The sequence below is a fragment of the Megascapheus bottae genome, chromosome 10 (assembly GCF_031878675.1).
Source record: "Megascapheus bottae isolate mThoBot1 chromosome 10, mThoBot2.hap1, whole genome shotgun sequence".
Lineage (NCBI taxonomy): Eukaryota > Metazoa > Chordata > Mammalia > Rodentia > Geomyidae > Megascapheus > Megascapheus bottae.
The window spans coordinates 48,500,892-48,514,399 of record NC_143518.1 but is presented as its reverse complement, the minus strand read 5'-3'; the positions used below and the strand labels follow the sequence as shown (position 1 = coordinate 48,514,399).

The 13,508-nt window shown below is 36.0% G+C and overlaps 1 protein-coding gene across 4 annotated transcripts in view; it reads left to right on the top strand.

Annotated features, from left to right (window-relative positions):
- Kcnk2 (potassium two pore domain channel subfamily K member 2) overlaps positions 1-10,737 on the top strand; it is a 162,695-nt gene extending 151,958 nt beyond the window's left edge. For all 4 annotated transcript variants that reach the window (XM_090339914.1, XM_090339915.1, XM_090339913.1 and 1 more), the window contains one exon: positions 9,579-10,737. In XM_090339914.1, coding sequence (XP_090196040.1) covers positions 9,579-9,896 — 318 coding nt within the window. In that variant the 3' untranslated portion in view covers positions 9,897-10,737. The remainder of the gene's footprint in view (positions 1-9,578) is intronic.
- Positions 10,738-13,508: the final 2,771 nt, after the last annotated feature.

Below are 13,508 nucleotides of genomic sequence, written 5' to 3'. Positions count from 1 at the left end.
AAATGTTTGCAAAGTCCTTAGATTTGACCTTAAGAAACTTTTAGGCCAATGTGTGTATTCATCAGTCTACAATAACTACTGTAGTATAGATATTGTAATGAAGATTAAAGAAGGTGCTTTGTGCTTCATGGTCTGCAGAAATAGTCCAATAAATGGAAAAAAAATCACACAGAGATGGCAAGACCTGGCTTTGCTCTGTTTTATACTCAATGCATTGACTAGTCTAGTAACACTCTTCTGAAGATGTGTGTAGAATCAAGTCCTTTCTTACTTCTTTCCTGTAATATTACGTCACACTGGATTACTCCAGTCCTTATGGGTCCCTAGCTTTTACCCGTAGTCTAGACTCCATTTCAACCAAACTGCCTGAATGGTCCCTTGAAATTGAGTCCTATTGTGTCATGTAGCTGCTTTCTCTTTAGGTGACTCCCCATTGAACTCAGAGTATAATCCATGCCTACAAAATAGCACATAAGATTCCTCATGACCTAGCCTTCATTATTCGAGAATCTTCTCATACTCTTTCCCCCCTCACTAGAATTTTATATTTAATCGGTTTATATTGGTTATATTTAATCAGTTTTACTCATTATCCATTCATGAGTCTTTTCATTCACCCCTAATCGTCAGTCAAACCAGAGAATAATTCAGATTTATAGTTCTGTATTCCTAGCTTATTGACCCATTGATAGGCTGATATTCTTTTTTTTTCTTTTCTTTCTTCTTCATTTTTTTTCATCATGGGGCTTCAATTCAAGGCTTGGGTGCTGTCCCTGGGCTGGCAAAAAAACAATAACAACCACAACACCTTCCTGAGTAACTAGGATTATAGGCATGTGCCACCAGTACCTCGCTGATACTCTTGTATTTACTAAAACTCTAAGGTTTTCTGTCTTGGAAAGCAATTATATATATATAATTATATATACATACAATTATATATAAGTACAATTACAGGGAGAGAGAGAGAGAGAGAGAGAGAGAGAGAGAGAGAGAGAGAGAGAGAGAGAGAGAGAGAGAGAGAGAGAGGCTATTAGAGACACCAGTAGTTTTAAGAGATTTGGGGACTAGAAACAAACTTCTTCTTCTCTAGAAATTTGCACCCTGTACTGTGCACACAGCCAACTTTGCACATTTAAAGGAAAAGAAGACAAGGAGGCTAGTAAAAAGGGAATGTGGACGGTTAAATGGAATAATTAAATGCCCTGGTAGATGTATTATAAGCCTGGAGATATTATCATGAAAAACAGGAAAAGGGTTCACCAATTTCACCCACTCTGGTTTAACAGAGGAGATAATGAAGCTGGATTTACATTCATCAATATAAAAGTAAATAATCAAAGATAATAGTAGCAAGGTCTCAGAGAAGTATATGGATTTGTCATGGATTCTCCCTTCCCAGATTTTCCTTGCTTCTTCTATACTATATATAGAATAAGGTCCATACGATAACAAGAGCAAGGTATAATAGAAACCTGTCACAGCTCAGTGGCCTGTTACATGGGTTGAGACAAAAATAGGTCAAATTATGTTTTTGAAGGCATGAAATGATAGGCTAAGTGCTAGATGTAAGAGACAACCCACCCAAGGAGGCTTACAGCATTAGTGAAGGGTACCATCTCACTGTCTGTCTTGGAAGATCCCTTTTCTTTTCCTGTAGTTTGAAAGTAAATGTTTTGGACAGCTCCTATGGCCACAGTCATGAAGCAACCATTCTGTATCCATTGTGCTGCCTCCAGATACTGTTGAGAAGCAGTAGTTGAAAGCATACAGAATGTTACAGCTTGTTTCCACTCACAGTGGAACCTTTCCATATTCTATGATTCTATCCAGAGACCTTCCATTTCCATATGCCCCAAGCCATCAGGAGATATAGCTGGATAGACTTATATACACGAGTACAAGTCTCATTCTTGCAAATGGAGAATTAACTTTGCCTTCCTGCCACATCCACAGTATTTTCATTACGTCCTATTTTATTTCCTATCTTTTCTTTTGGTTTCTTAGGCAGCCTCATTACAGTTTAGCCAAGCTAATGAAAATATAGCAACATGCTTGTTAGACAGAGCATGTCCCGCTTAGGGAGCAACATTTCTGTAGAACTAATTTGGAGGTGCTATATTTGGTTTGAGAAGGCAGCTGCGAGCGTTTGCTCTAAGCGCATGAACATTTTACATTATTAGCCCCTCTCTTCTACTTTTCCATGTCAAAATAGGATAAAGAACATTTCTGGCTTTGCACTATTTTCCAAAAACACATGACTACTTTTATTTTTATTCACATTTCTGATTATTTCTGAAAGTTTTTGGGGTGCAAGTATAAAAAGACAAAAACACGGTTCACTGCATTTTGATTCAAAGTTGATAAGGGCATTTATGGCCTAGTACTTTAAAAAATGATCACAAATATATAACAGTTATTTATATGTTAATAAAGTAATGCAGATTATTGACATAGAATAATATAATATAGAGAGCAATGTATATAATACTAATTCTAATATATACATACAGTGTTACTGCATATAATATTTACATAAAATATACTATATATTTAAATACAAATGGCATACTTTGTGAATTTCCAGCAGAAATATAGTGTAAGATACAAAAATGCAGACCACATTAGATTTTTCCAATAGCTTCAATTAAAAAAAGTAAAATAAAAGCCCATGTGCAATTAACTTTACATTTTCTTAAATAGTGTGTCCAAATTATCATCATTGTGATATAATCTTCTTGAGTAAATAATAAGTACTAGAAGAATGATCAGTAACACATTTTATTTTTATATGGTTTTAAAAATATAGTGCTTGGGCACATCTCCTAACAGAATGGCCACATCTGAAGGGTCACTCTGGTAGTAGCCATTCAAGTGGACTGCCCAGCTATAGACCAAGATCAGAATCTCTGGCAGTAATTTGTCTTACACAGTGCTCCTCCTTCTGTGCTAAAGATGTTACCTAGATTTCATTTTCCTCCCAGAAATTTTATGGTCTTTAATCAACATCATTTGAAGGAGTAAGAATGAAAATGAAAAACAAACCATGAAGACAGTGGAAGAAATGTATAGATTCACCTCAGTCACTTTCTACCCAGTCTGAAATAAGCCTTAGATAATACCTTTGAGCTTCATATTTCTTTTTTTCATGTATTTTAATTGTAATTAATAGAAGGGTTACATTATATTCACCAGATAGTAAGTGTATTACTTCACAAACATTAATACCCTTTCTCATGGCTTGGTCCCCATTTCCCTCCTCCACCCCCGCCCCTCATCTTGTTTTCCCCCCTTCCCTATCCTATTTCAAATAACCAAATAAGCATATATGCAGTATATCAGATAACGAGGTAAAATACTGTAACAATATGAGATAACCAAGGGACAGCAAAAGAGATGAGAGATAACTAGTACATTAAGGACAACAATCACCCATTATATGGCTTTTGTTTCTATATCCTGGAGGTCCTTTCATTTAGCGTCCTACTCTATAGCCTTATGTAACTAGGTTTTTGAGCTTCATATTTATAACCCTACAATTTGTCCACTGTGTGTAAATGAGTGATGACATCTGGTAGTTGAGAATTGTAGAGGATTTCTGTGACAGTTGACCACCGTTATCATCGCAATTGTATAAGTGGGAGTCTATTTTCAAGAAGAATTCCTGGAAGCAATTTCTCCTTTAAAAAGAAATTGGAAGAGTGTTTTTTTCTGCTTAGATCACATGCACATTTTCTTCAGCATTACACTATGCAAAGTTTAAACATGAGAACTATATTTTTAAACCAATAGAGCATACATTCAGAGTTAAATGCATTAACTTCTGAAAACAACAACAAAGAGCCATGAAATGAAGACTTGTTCTTTTCTCACTTATTATTCATTTCTTGTCTTCCTTTTTACACTCCTAAATTCTCCAGCTGCTCATCTATAATTTATACCGACACTATTCTGGAAATACACTTGATCAGAGACTGATTTAGTCAGGAAAGTAGAAATAATGTTTCTTGTGACTTTCACAGAAAAAAATATATGGTAATGCTTGGAATAGAACGTCCAATTTGCTTATTTTTAATGCTTACATAATGTTACTCCATGGCCTTAAAACTTTTAAAATAATCCTTTTTGTCTTTTGAAGTATATTTTTGCACATTGGTATGTTTTATTTACATATTCTTGCAGGTTTCGAGTACTTTAAACACAAAATAGTTGATTTGAAGGAATTTATTTGAATGGCATTGACTTGAAGAATTCAGTTTTTCACTGCTGTCTTTGGTAACTTGCAATGACTACAGTCTAACTAGAAACATGGTAGAGAAAAACTAGTAACCATAGAACACTGTTGTAGTAGTGGCATATATACCAGTGATTTTCAAGTAAAGAGGAAATTCACAGGGTGCTGGGAGACACAGAAGCAATGTTGCACAGGAGACTGTTTGAATGATGAAGGAAGAGGTGAAAAGGGGACCACTTTACTAATTCACAGATTGATCAAGTGTCTATAAGCCTCATAGCAGATGACAGAGATAAAACAGCTAGGAAGCGCAGAGTTGTCAGAGTACATCTAGGATACCAGCATATGGCTGCAAGGGTACTGTGCCAAGAATGTGGGGTGGGGGGAGGGGGCAGAGTTTGAGTAGGAAGTGAACTATTCATATGGAGATGGGAATTCTAGGACTATGGCTGAGTGACTATGAAAGGGAACATTTTATAAATTAGCCATTTAGTTTTCATCTCAAATTTAGCACCACATACATGGGACTTGATACCCCTCTCCCACAGTATCCTATTTGGACATTCCAGTTCTAAATGGATCAAGTTAAACCACTTTTAGTCTTTGATACTTTCTTCATCTTTACCTGCATGGCTCATATATCATGAGTTCTGCTGATTCCATAACCAAGACATGTACAGACATTTTTCTTCTACCTTCTAGCCCCATACCATCACTTTGATGCCTGTATCAGCTCAGCCATTTTCTTCTGCCTAATCCATCACTGTAGCATTTTAACTACATGCACTGTATTCATGCCTCTCATCCATCCATCCATCCATCCATCCACCCATCCATTCATCCATTTCTTTTCTCCAGTAGTTTACAGATTGTACTGTGAATTGTTACTCATAAAATATAGCCTTTGAATTTATGTTTTTCTCTTTTTTCCCCTTATGGTTTATATCATTTTACTGTATCTGACATTGGTACCTGATATATGGTATATACGTTTATTTGTTTATTTGAATTAGAAAAGGAAGGGGAAAATGATTGGGAGAGAGAGGGGGGAGGAAAACTGGGAGAAAAACATGGAAAGGGGTATCAATGTTCAAGAAGTAATGTACCTACTACTTGACGAATGTAACTGTAATCCCTCAATATATTACCCTGACCTGCCCCCCCCAAAATCTTGTAGTTAAGAATAAAATATTGCACAGACTGCTGAAAAAAGTACGGCTTTTAACATGGTCCACAGTTACATACTTATTGATAGTGGCACTATGACTCAAGTGATAGAGTGCTAGTCTTGAACAAAAGAAGCTCAGGGACAGTGCCCAGGCCCTGAGTTCAAGCCTCAGGCTTGGCAAAAAAAATGTTATATACCAAGACATTAGAACTCCATCAAAAACCACCTACTCCACAGTAGCAGACATCGATGATGATGAAGTGGATGAAACAAAAGACAGAAAATTTAAAAGAATGATAAGGAGAATCCACAACATTTAAGAGGTTACAAATAAACACGAATAAATTCCAAGAGAATACAAATAACAGCTGAGCAAAATAAGGAAAACAAAACAGGACATGCATGAGGAAACCAATAGATATAAAGCTTTCATAAAAAAAGATCAAATTGAAATTCTAGAAATAAAAAACTCAGTAAATCAAATATGAAACACAGCTGAAAGTCTTACCAATAGACTAAACCAAGTATAGAACAAACTGATAGCAAGTAGAGGAATTAGAGCATTCAGATAGAAAAGAAATAATATGAAAATATGACTGGTGCATACAAGATTTAGGACACCAATGTAAGATAAAAACTATAAATTGTGGGCATAGAAGAATAAGAAGGGCATTCAACAAAATTCAACAAAATAATAACAAAATATTCCAAAATCTTGAGACAGAGGTGGTTATTCAAATACAAGAGGCTTCTAGAACTGCAAGTGCACAGGATCAGAAAACCTGTCCAAGGTATATTTTAGTTCAAACATTAAATATACAGAACAAGCAAACCATTTGAAAGCTGAAAGAAGTCTCATGCCATGTATAAAGACGGCCTCATCATAAGAACTTACTTTTCAAGAGAAACTCTGAAAGCAAGGAAGGACAAAAAATGATGTACCCCAGACCCTGAAAGACATTGCCAACCTGGACTAAAAATGTAGACCAAAGTGACCTTCTCATAATTGAAAGAGAAATATAATCTTCCACAATAAAATACTAAATGAATTAATGACCACTAAGGCATTCCTGCATCATATATTCAAAGGAATCTCACACACAGAAGATAAAGACAGCTGTCAACGATACAGGGAAGAATAAATCTCAATCGATAAGAGAGTTAGGAAAGAATCAAACATGACAACAAAATGACAAATCTTGCTACAAGTCTTTTGATAATGACTTTGAATGTTAGTGGCCTCATTTTTCGAATGGAAAGATACGGATGGGCCAAATGCCAGTGGCTTAAGCCTTTAATTGTATTTACTCAGGAAATAGGTCAGTGTGAAGCCCTAAGTTCAAACCCAAGTACTGCAAAAACAAATGAAAACTTTACACTGACTTGTGGTTTGTATTAAAAACAAGACCCAATCATTGGTTGCCTACAAGAAATGCACCTTTTTACCAAAAATTAACCATAAGCTTAAAAATGAAAGGACATAAAAAAGACATTTGAAACAACAGAAAGTAGCTCTCTCTATATATGACAAGTCAGAATTCAAATAAAAATTAATTAGAAGAGACAAAGAAGGTTATTGCATATTGATAAAGCAATTGGTCCTTTAAGATGAAATGAGAGGTGTAACTTATAGCAAATGCCACCCCATTTCATTAAACTAAATACTATTGAACTCAAACATCATAGTGGTGAAGTTGCTGGGTATGTTCCCTGCCTACACTGTCCTGCTCCACAAATGTCGAGTCATGTGCTTGCCATAGCTAGAATGACAGGCATATGTCTCCATTCCCAGATTTGGTGGTGGTAGTGGTTGTTGTTATGGATGAAGATGATGATGATGATGATGATGATGATGAAGATGATGATGATGATCATGATGACATGAGGTCTTATGAACTATTTTGTCTGGGCATGCACAGTCATGCTGACTTTGTATGCACAGCTGAGAAGACTGCCAATGAACCACTGTGCCAATCTATTGATTGAGATAGGATCTTGGAAGTATTTTTTCCAGGCTGCACATTAACTCATCCAGATCATCCACACTCTCCCCTAAAATATGCAGAGTTTCTGCATTGTCTCGACAGTGAAACAATTAGTTGCTATGACTCAATCATGTTTCTCCGTAGAATTTTATTTAAAATAACAGAAATAACTTGTTATTGCTTTATGAATTTTAATTTCACAGTCTTTACAATAAAATGAGATGTTTTTGAGGTGGGTGGGATTCATCAGGTCATAGTTAAAGAAACCTCAATTTTAGAGTGATGGAGAGAATTTTAAGGATCTTTACTATTAGAAAAGGTTTAGTGACATTGTACTTAATCTTTACACATTATGTTAGCAAGTGTGGCATTAAGAAGTCCAACTTAGTACCTAAAAGTAGTTTATGTGAAGGAGACTTAATAAATATTACATATATTTTCTTGAAAATATATGTAGAAGGTGAAAAACCACATGTAGTTTTATAAGGATAATGTGACACTTAAGAAATCCTTTTAGGAATTGTTTTAAAACCAATTGGATAAGAGAACAATTTAAATTGTTCCTTTTAACAATGCATTTCAAAGATAGAATGAAATGTTAATTCTTTAGAAATTAATGTGTTAATTGTAAGGAATTATAGTCCAAGCAACCTCTAAAAATGGAATGTAAAGTAGGCTTCCAACTAGTTTTACAAATTTAACCAAGGATGTTTTCAACTCGGGTAGCAGCTTTTAATATTTAACTTTCTTCAAAGCATTAAGGTTCATAGGGCTAAGGTACAGTCATGGAGGTTTAGTTCCAGCTCTCTTGCCTCTCCAATAAAACTACACAAAATGAAAACAAACAAACATTCCTATCATTTGAGCCATTGTTTCCAATTGTAGTATTCACTATTCAGTGAACTATTATTTCTAATGGCCCCTACATGGAAGGAAGAAAGGAAGGAAGAAAGGAAGGAAGAAAGGAAGGAAGAAAGGAAGGAAGGAAAGAAGGAAGGGAGGAAGGAAGGGAGGAAGGAAAGACCTACCTAAATATTTATCAATAGGTGACTGCTTAAATGATGCCTGTCCATCATCCTGGGAAAGAACTAGGCAGCTGATTAAAACTATGAGAGAATAATGAGTACTAAAATGGAAAAAGAGAACTAAAACTAAGAAAAAAAAGACAAAAGTTCCATTTTTCAAAACCATGTGATGGTAGCTTGCACCCATATCTGAGGATTGCAGAGTTCAAAGCCAATAGAAAAGTCTGTGAGACTGGAAGTGGCGCTATGGTTCAAAATGATAGAATGCTAGCCTTCAGTAAAGCTCAGGGACAGCACCCAGGTCCTGACTTCAAGCCCCATGAGAATGACCAAAAAACAAACCCACAAAAAGAGTGAAAAAAACAGCCATGGGAATTTAGAAACAATTTCTGGCAGAACCTCCCAAACCAGCTGGGCGCAGTGGCTCACGTCTGTAATCCTAGCTACACAGGGAGCTGAGCTCTGAGGATCAAGGTTCAAAGTCAGCCCGGTACAAAAGGACCTGAGATTCTGATCTCCAATTAACCTCTTTAAAATGGCAAGTGGGGCTTGGCTCAAGGGTAGGGTGGTAGCATTGAGCTGAAGAGCTCAGGGATAGCACCTAGGCCGAATTCAAGTCCCATGATACACACACACACACACACACACACACACAGATAAGAAAATCAAAGAAAAGAAAAAAGAAAGCTCCAAAACGTATATTTTAGGTAGTGCCATGTTATCAGAATTCACCAGATCTCTAGATCCATATTCAACAATATTTTCCTTTATTTTTCTATTTCTACTGTGACTCACTGCTTACCACGCAAATTCTTCATGAAGTTCCATGTATGGAATAAGTACAAATGCTCCAATTATTATTATTTTTTAAATTTTAGGGACTGTCATTTTATAGCACCTGGAGTTTCTATGACAAGGTTCACATGCAGATAAACCAGAGCAGCTTTTTAGAGTTTAAGTTCATCATGTGCAGAGCCATATCTGTAGAGAAGAGGATCATGCCCTGTCACCATTTGCCCAATTACAGTAACCATCAGAACACTGGTCTTCTAAATGGCTACTCCTGTCGTCTTTCTAAAATCAAAAGGAAGAGACAACAAACCACATGCACAGTGTTGACCTCCCTGCTCACATGTCCTCGTCTCTTCTTGTCTTCTGTTCTCCAGGTGGGAGAATTTAGAGCACATGCTGCTGAATGGACAGCCAACGTCACTGCCGAATTCAAAGAGACCAGGAGGCGGCTGAGCGTGGAGATTTATGACAAGTTCCAGCGGGCCACTTCCATTAAACGCAAACTCTCTGCGGAACTGGCTGGAAACCACAACCAGGAACTGACTCCTTGTCGGAGGACCCTGTCAGTGAACCACCTGACCAGTGACAGAGATGTCTTGCCTCCTTTACTCAAGACAGAGAGCATCTATCTCAATGGTTTGACACCACACTGCCCTGGGGAAGAGATAGCTGTGATTGAGAACATTAAATAGCTCTCCTGGGAAAAGCCTTAGGCATAGCCATAGGTGAGGACTTGTCTGTGCTCTTTGTGACTATTGCTGGTAGCCTTCTAAGCATTGTGCATGAGCTCAAAAGGGGAAGCAAAGTAGACACACCCAGTATTGGTTGTCTGCCACCTAGAGAAGTTGGATTTCTGAGCCAATACTCTTTCTGAGGAGGCTTAGTGAGATTCACTTGATTCACCAGTGGGAAATGGACAAGCCACGTCTGATGCCTTTTTGTGCCCAGACTGTTTTCCTCTCCTTTTTGTTCCCCTCCCTCCTCCAATGTGCCATCAAGGCCTCGGAATGAATTATTGTGTATGGTAATAATGTAGCTTTGAGGGATCAGTCCTTAATTTTTCAGGGTCTACCTAACTGAGCCTAGATACACGGACCATTTATGGGTGACAACGTTTCTTTTTGTAAATGGCAAGGTATTCTTATGCAGCCTTTTACCTAAGAAATTTTCTGTCAGTGCCTTATCTGATGAAGACACCGAACCTCTCTCTAGCTAATCTGTGGTTTCTCCTTCCCTGCTCCTCATCCTTAGGCTCACCTCTGCAGTCTTGTTCAACCCTTTGAATACTATACCTTGCTGGAAAGAGTGTGCAAAATGACTGCAGTTATGAAGCCCGAAGAAGGAATAGATGCTAAATTAGAAGGTCATTGAAGTAGCACTCAGAAACTCTAGTGTTAAAGGCACTTCAGAGAATGGAAGTGCAAAGATGGTCCTTCTGAGTATTTATTTGACTCAGGTACCAATGGTACATATATACAGTGGAATATTACGAGGCCAGTAACATTGGTTGCTAAACAGTCCATTTCCCCCACCCTTGGCACTCTTTGAAATTTACCATTTATAAATGACTAGACATTTTTAAAAGTGGAAGAGAAACATTTTCATATATAATGACCTGACAGAAGAAACCTGTTGAAAACGGGTACTACTACTATTACTACAGGTGATTTCAAACAGTTGGTGTGATTAACAAACAGTAAACTGCCAGCTTCTATTTGCTTTCTGACATATGGAAGGCTTCTGTCATTTTCTTTTCCTGAAGATAAGATGCTCAGTGAAAGTGGGGGGCAGATTCCCAGAATTCCCTGGGTCCCTCTGGAGTTGTGATTGGCTGTGAGAGATGTGGGAACTGAGATCACTGTGATTTTGCACATGGAAAAAGGCAAAGTGCAGGCATAGTTTCATCTCTGACATTAGAGAAGATGCTGTTATAGCACATATTAAATCTTGAGAGTTTTCTTTGTATTTTTTGAGGTAGAAAAGGCTCACAGTCCTTTTCACTTAATATCCTGTTTCTTTGGATGTTTCCAAGATTCAGAAAGTTTTCAGTAATTGCAACCAAGTAAATGGGTACTATTCCCTTTATTTTCCTATGTAGATCTGCTGTACATTGTGTATATAATATATATATATAATTTTAAACACAGAAAGAAAATGATTTCCCTAAATATAATTGAAAAGTGATTTACTTTTGGGGGGTTTGGGCGATGCATATGTATATGCGTGGAATTCATTTTAAAGTCTTAAACCCAGGATCTTAAAAAAGGAAAAACATCCTCATAGATGCTTATTTTCCAAAATTGAAATTTAAGCTAGAAATGTAAATATTCAGTTCACTTGCTGAAGGTACTTTTATAAACATAAATCTTAACCAAAATTATAGAAAATCAGGCTCTTTCAGAGCAAAACCTACACGCATTTTCCTCAATAACTGTTCCAAAAGTTCATATGGTGAGATGCACCATGTATAAACTGTGAATTGTATTGACAAATAAAGTTTGTAATTAAAGACAGAATTTTCTGGGTGTCCTGCTTGCTGATGAGAATGTCTACCATAGTAGAATTGAATGAAAACATGTTCTGTTTCTTGCCTTTTTATTTTGTGTTTTGGTGTCTTTTGCATTTATAAGTTTTAAGAGAGTTTGTGGTTCTTTGTGTTTCTAGACAGATTCTCATTTCATAGCACAGGCAGGTCTCAAAGTCTCTGTACTCCTTTCTCAGCCTCCCGAGTGCTGGCATCATATCTAGCAATGAGACATCTTTTTGCTATAGCAAAGCATCTTCATTAAATATATGCAGAATACTCTTCTTTGGAAGGTCTTACTCAAAAGTTGATATAGTAAAATTCATTTTAAATTAATATTTAAGAATAATTTATATAAATCCAGATAACTTCTTTTGTTACAGTATGGCATATTTATGTCATTCTATTGCTCCTACTTGCCTTGAAGTGGCATTAGTCTGTATGTTGAGCACAGAGAGCTGATTTGCTTTTTGTGTGAGAAAAAGTAAATCAAGCATCCTGGCACTAATGAAGCTTAAACTAGACAGTTGCCTACTTAAAGATAATAATTTAAAAAATAGTTTATTTCTACTGATCACAAAAAGACAGTTGCCAACCAGACTTTAAGACTTATACTTCATATATTGAACATGTTACCTTGACAGAATCCTACCTGAATGTATTCATTCATTCTTAACTACATGTTCAGTAAATATTGGAAAATAGCTCCTAACAGTATGCTGAGAATTAGGAAAATTTTTACAAAGCCTTTATAATATACCAATTGATACTACTTTTATTGTTTTTCAAGCTTTCTTTTGCTTACTCATAAGGGAGAGAACATAGATAAAGATTTGATCTTGCCTTGCATTTAGTAAGGAGTTTAGATGTCTTTTGGACCAGTATTATTATAAGTACTTTAGCTTTGAAGCATATTTGAAAAAAATTAAGTACTAGAACCAGAAAGTATCAGAAATTTCTTAACATGTATTCTTAGACATGGAGCACAGAAAATGTTCCTTAACTACCCTTCAATGACTAAAGGTCAAAGTATGTTGATTTATTTCCACTTTTTTTAGAAGTCTAAATTCTTTCTGCCATAGTTAATGTCTGATAATATAGTCTTTCAATGCAGAAAATGTGATATTTCTGAAGCTGAAGGGAATTGAACCTTGGCCTTAAGAAAAACAAAAACCATGTGAATTAATGCACCTTCTATCTGGCAAATATCATGTAACCCTTTTATTAATTACAATAAAAATATTTTTAAAAAAGAAAAGCAAAAACCCCCAAATAAAAAAGTCCCAAGAAAACCATGTAAAAAGCTTTGTTTCTTTTGCAAATTCCAAGAAATACATGTTATGTAAGAGAGATCAAATCCCACTGAACTTTGCTTCAAATATCAATAGAATTCTTTGAACCTTGAGCTAGAAGTTCGAAAAAAGTAAGGGAAATTTCAAATGAAATTCAAAAAATCCAATTTGCACACTTTTAAGACTCTCTATAGACTCCACTTTTGGTTTTCCTTCTTTTTTTTTGAATTACGCTGTTTCATACAATCATAACTTGTCATTTGCATTTCTTATTAAAGTGTAAATATAAATTTGTTTTTGTACAAAGATATCTATTTGAATCTTGTAAGCCTATTAAAATTAATATATGATTTTTGCTTTAGAATGAGTTTACTGAAATTTTCTTTTAATAGTAAAACTCAATTTGCTTTGAACATGCTCATGAGTTGGTTCCATAACATGGCATAACCTAGTTATTTTTGATGGTATCTTTTTATGGTAATTTCTTG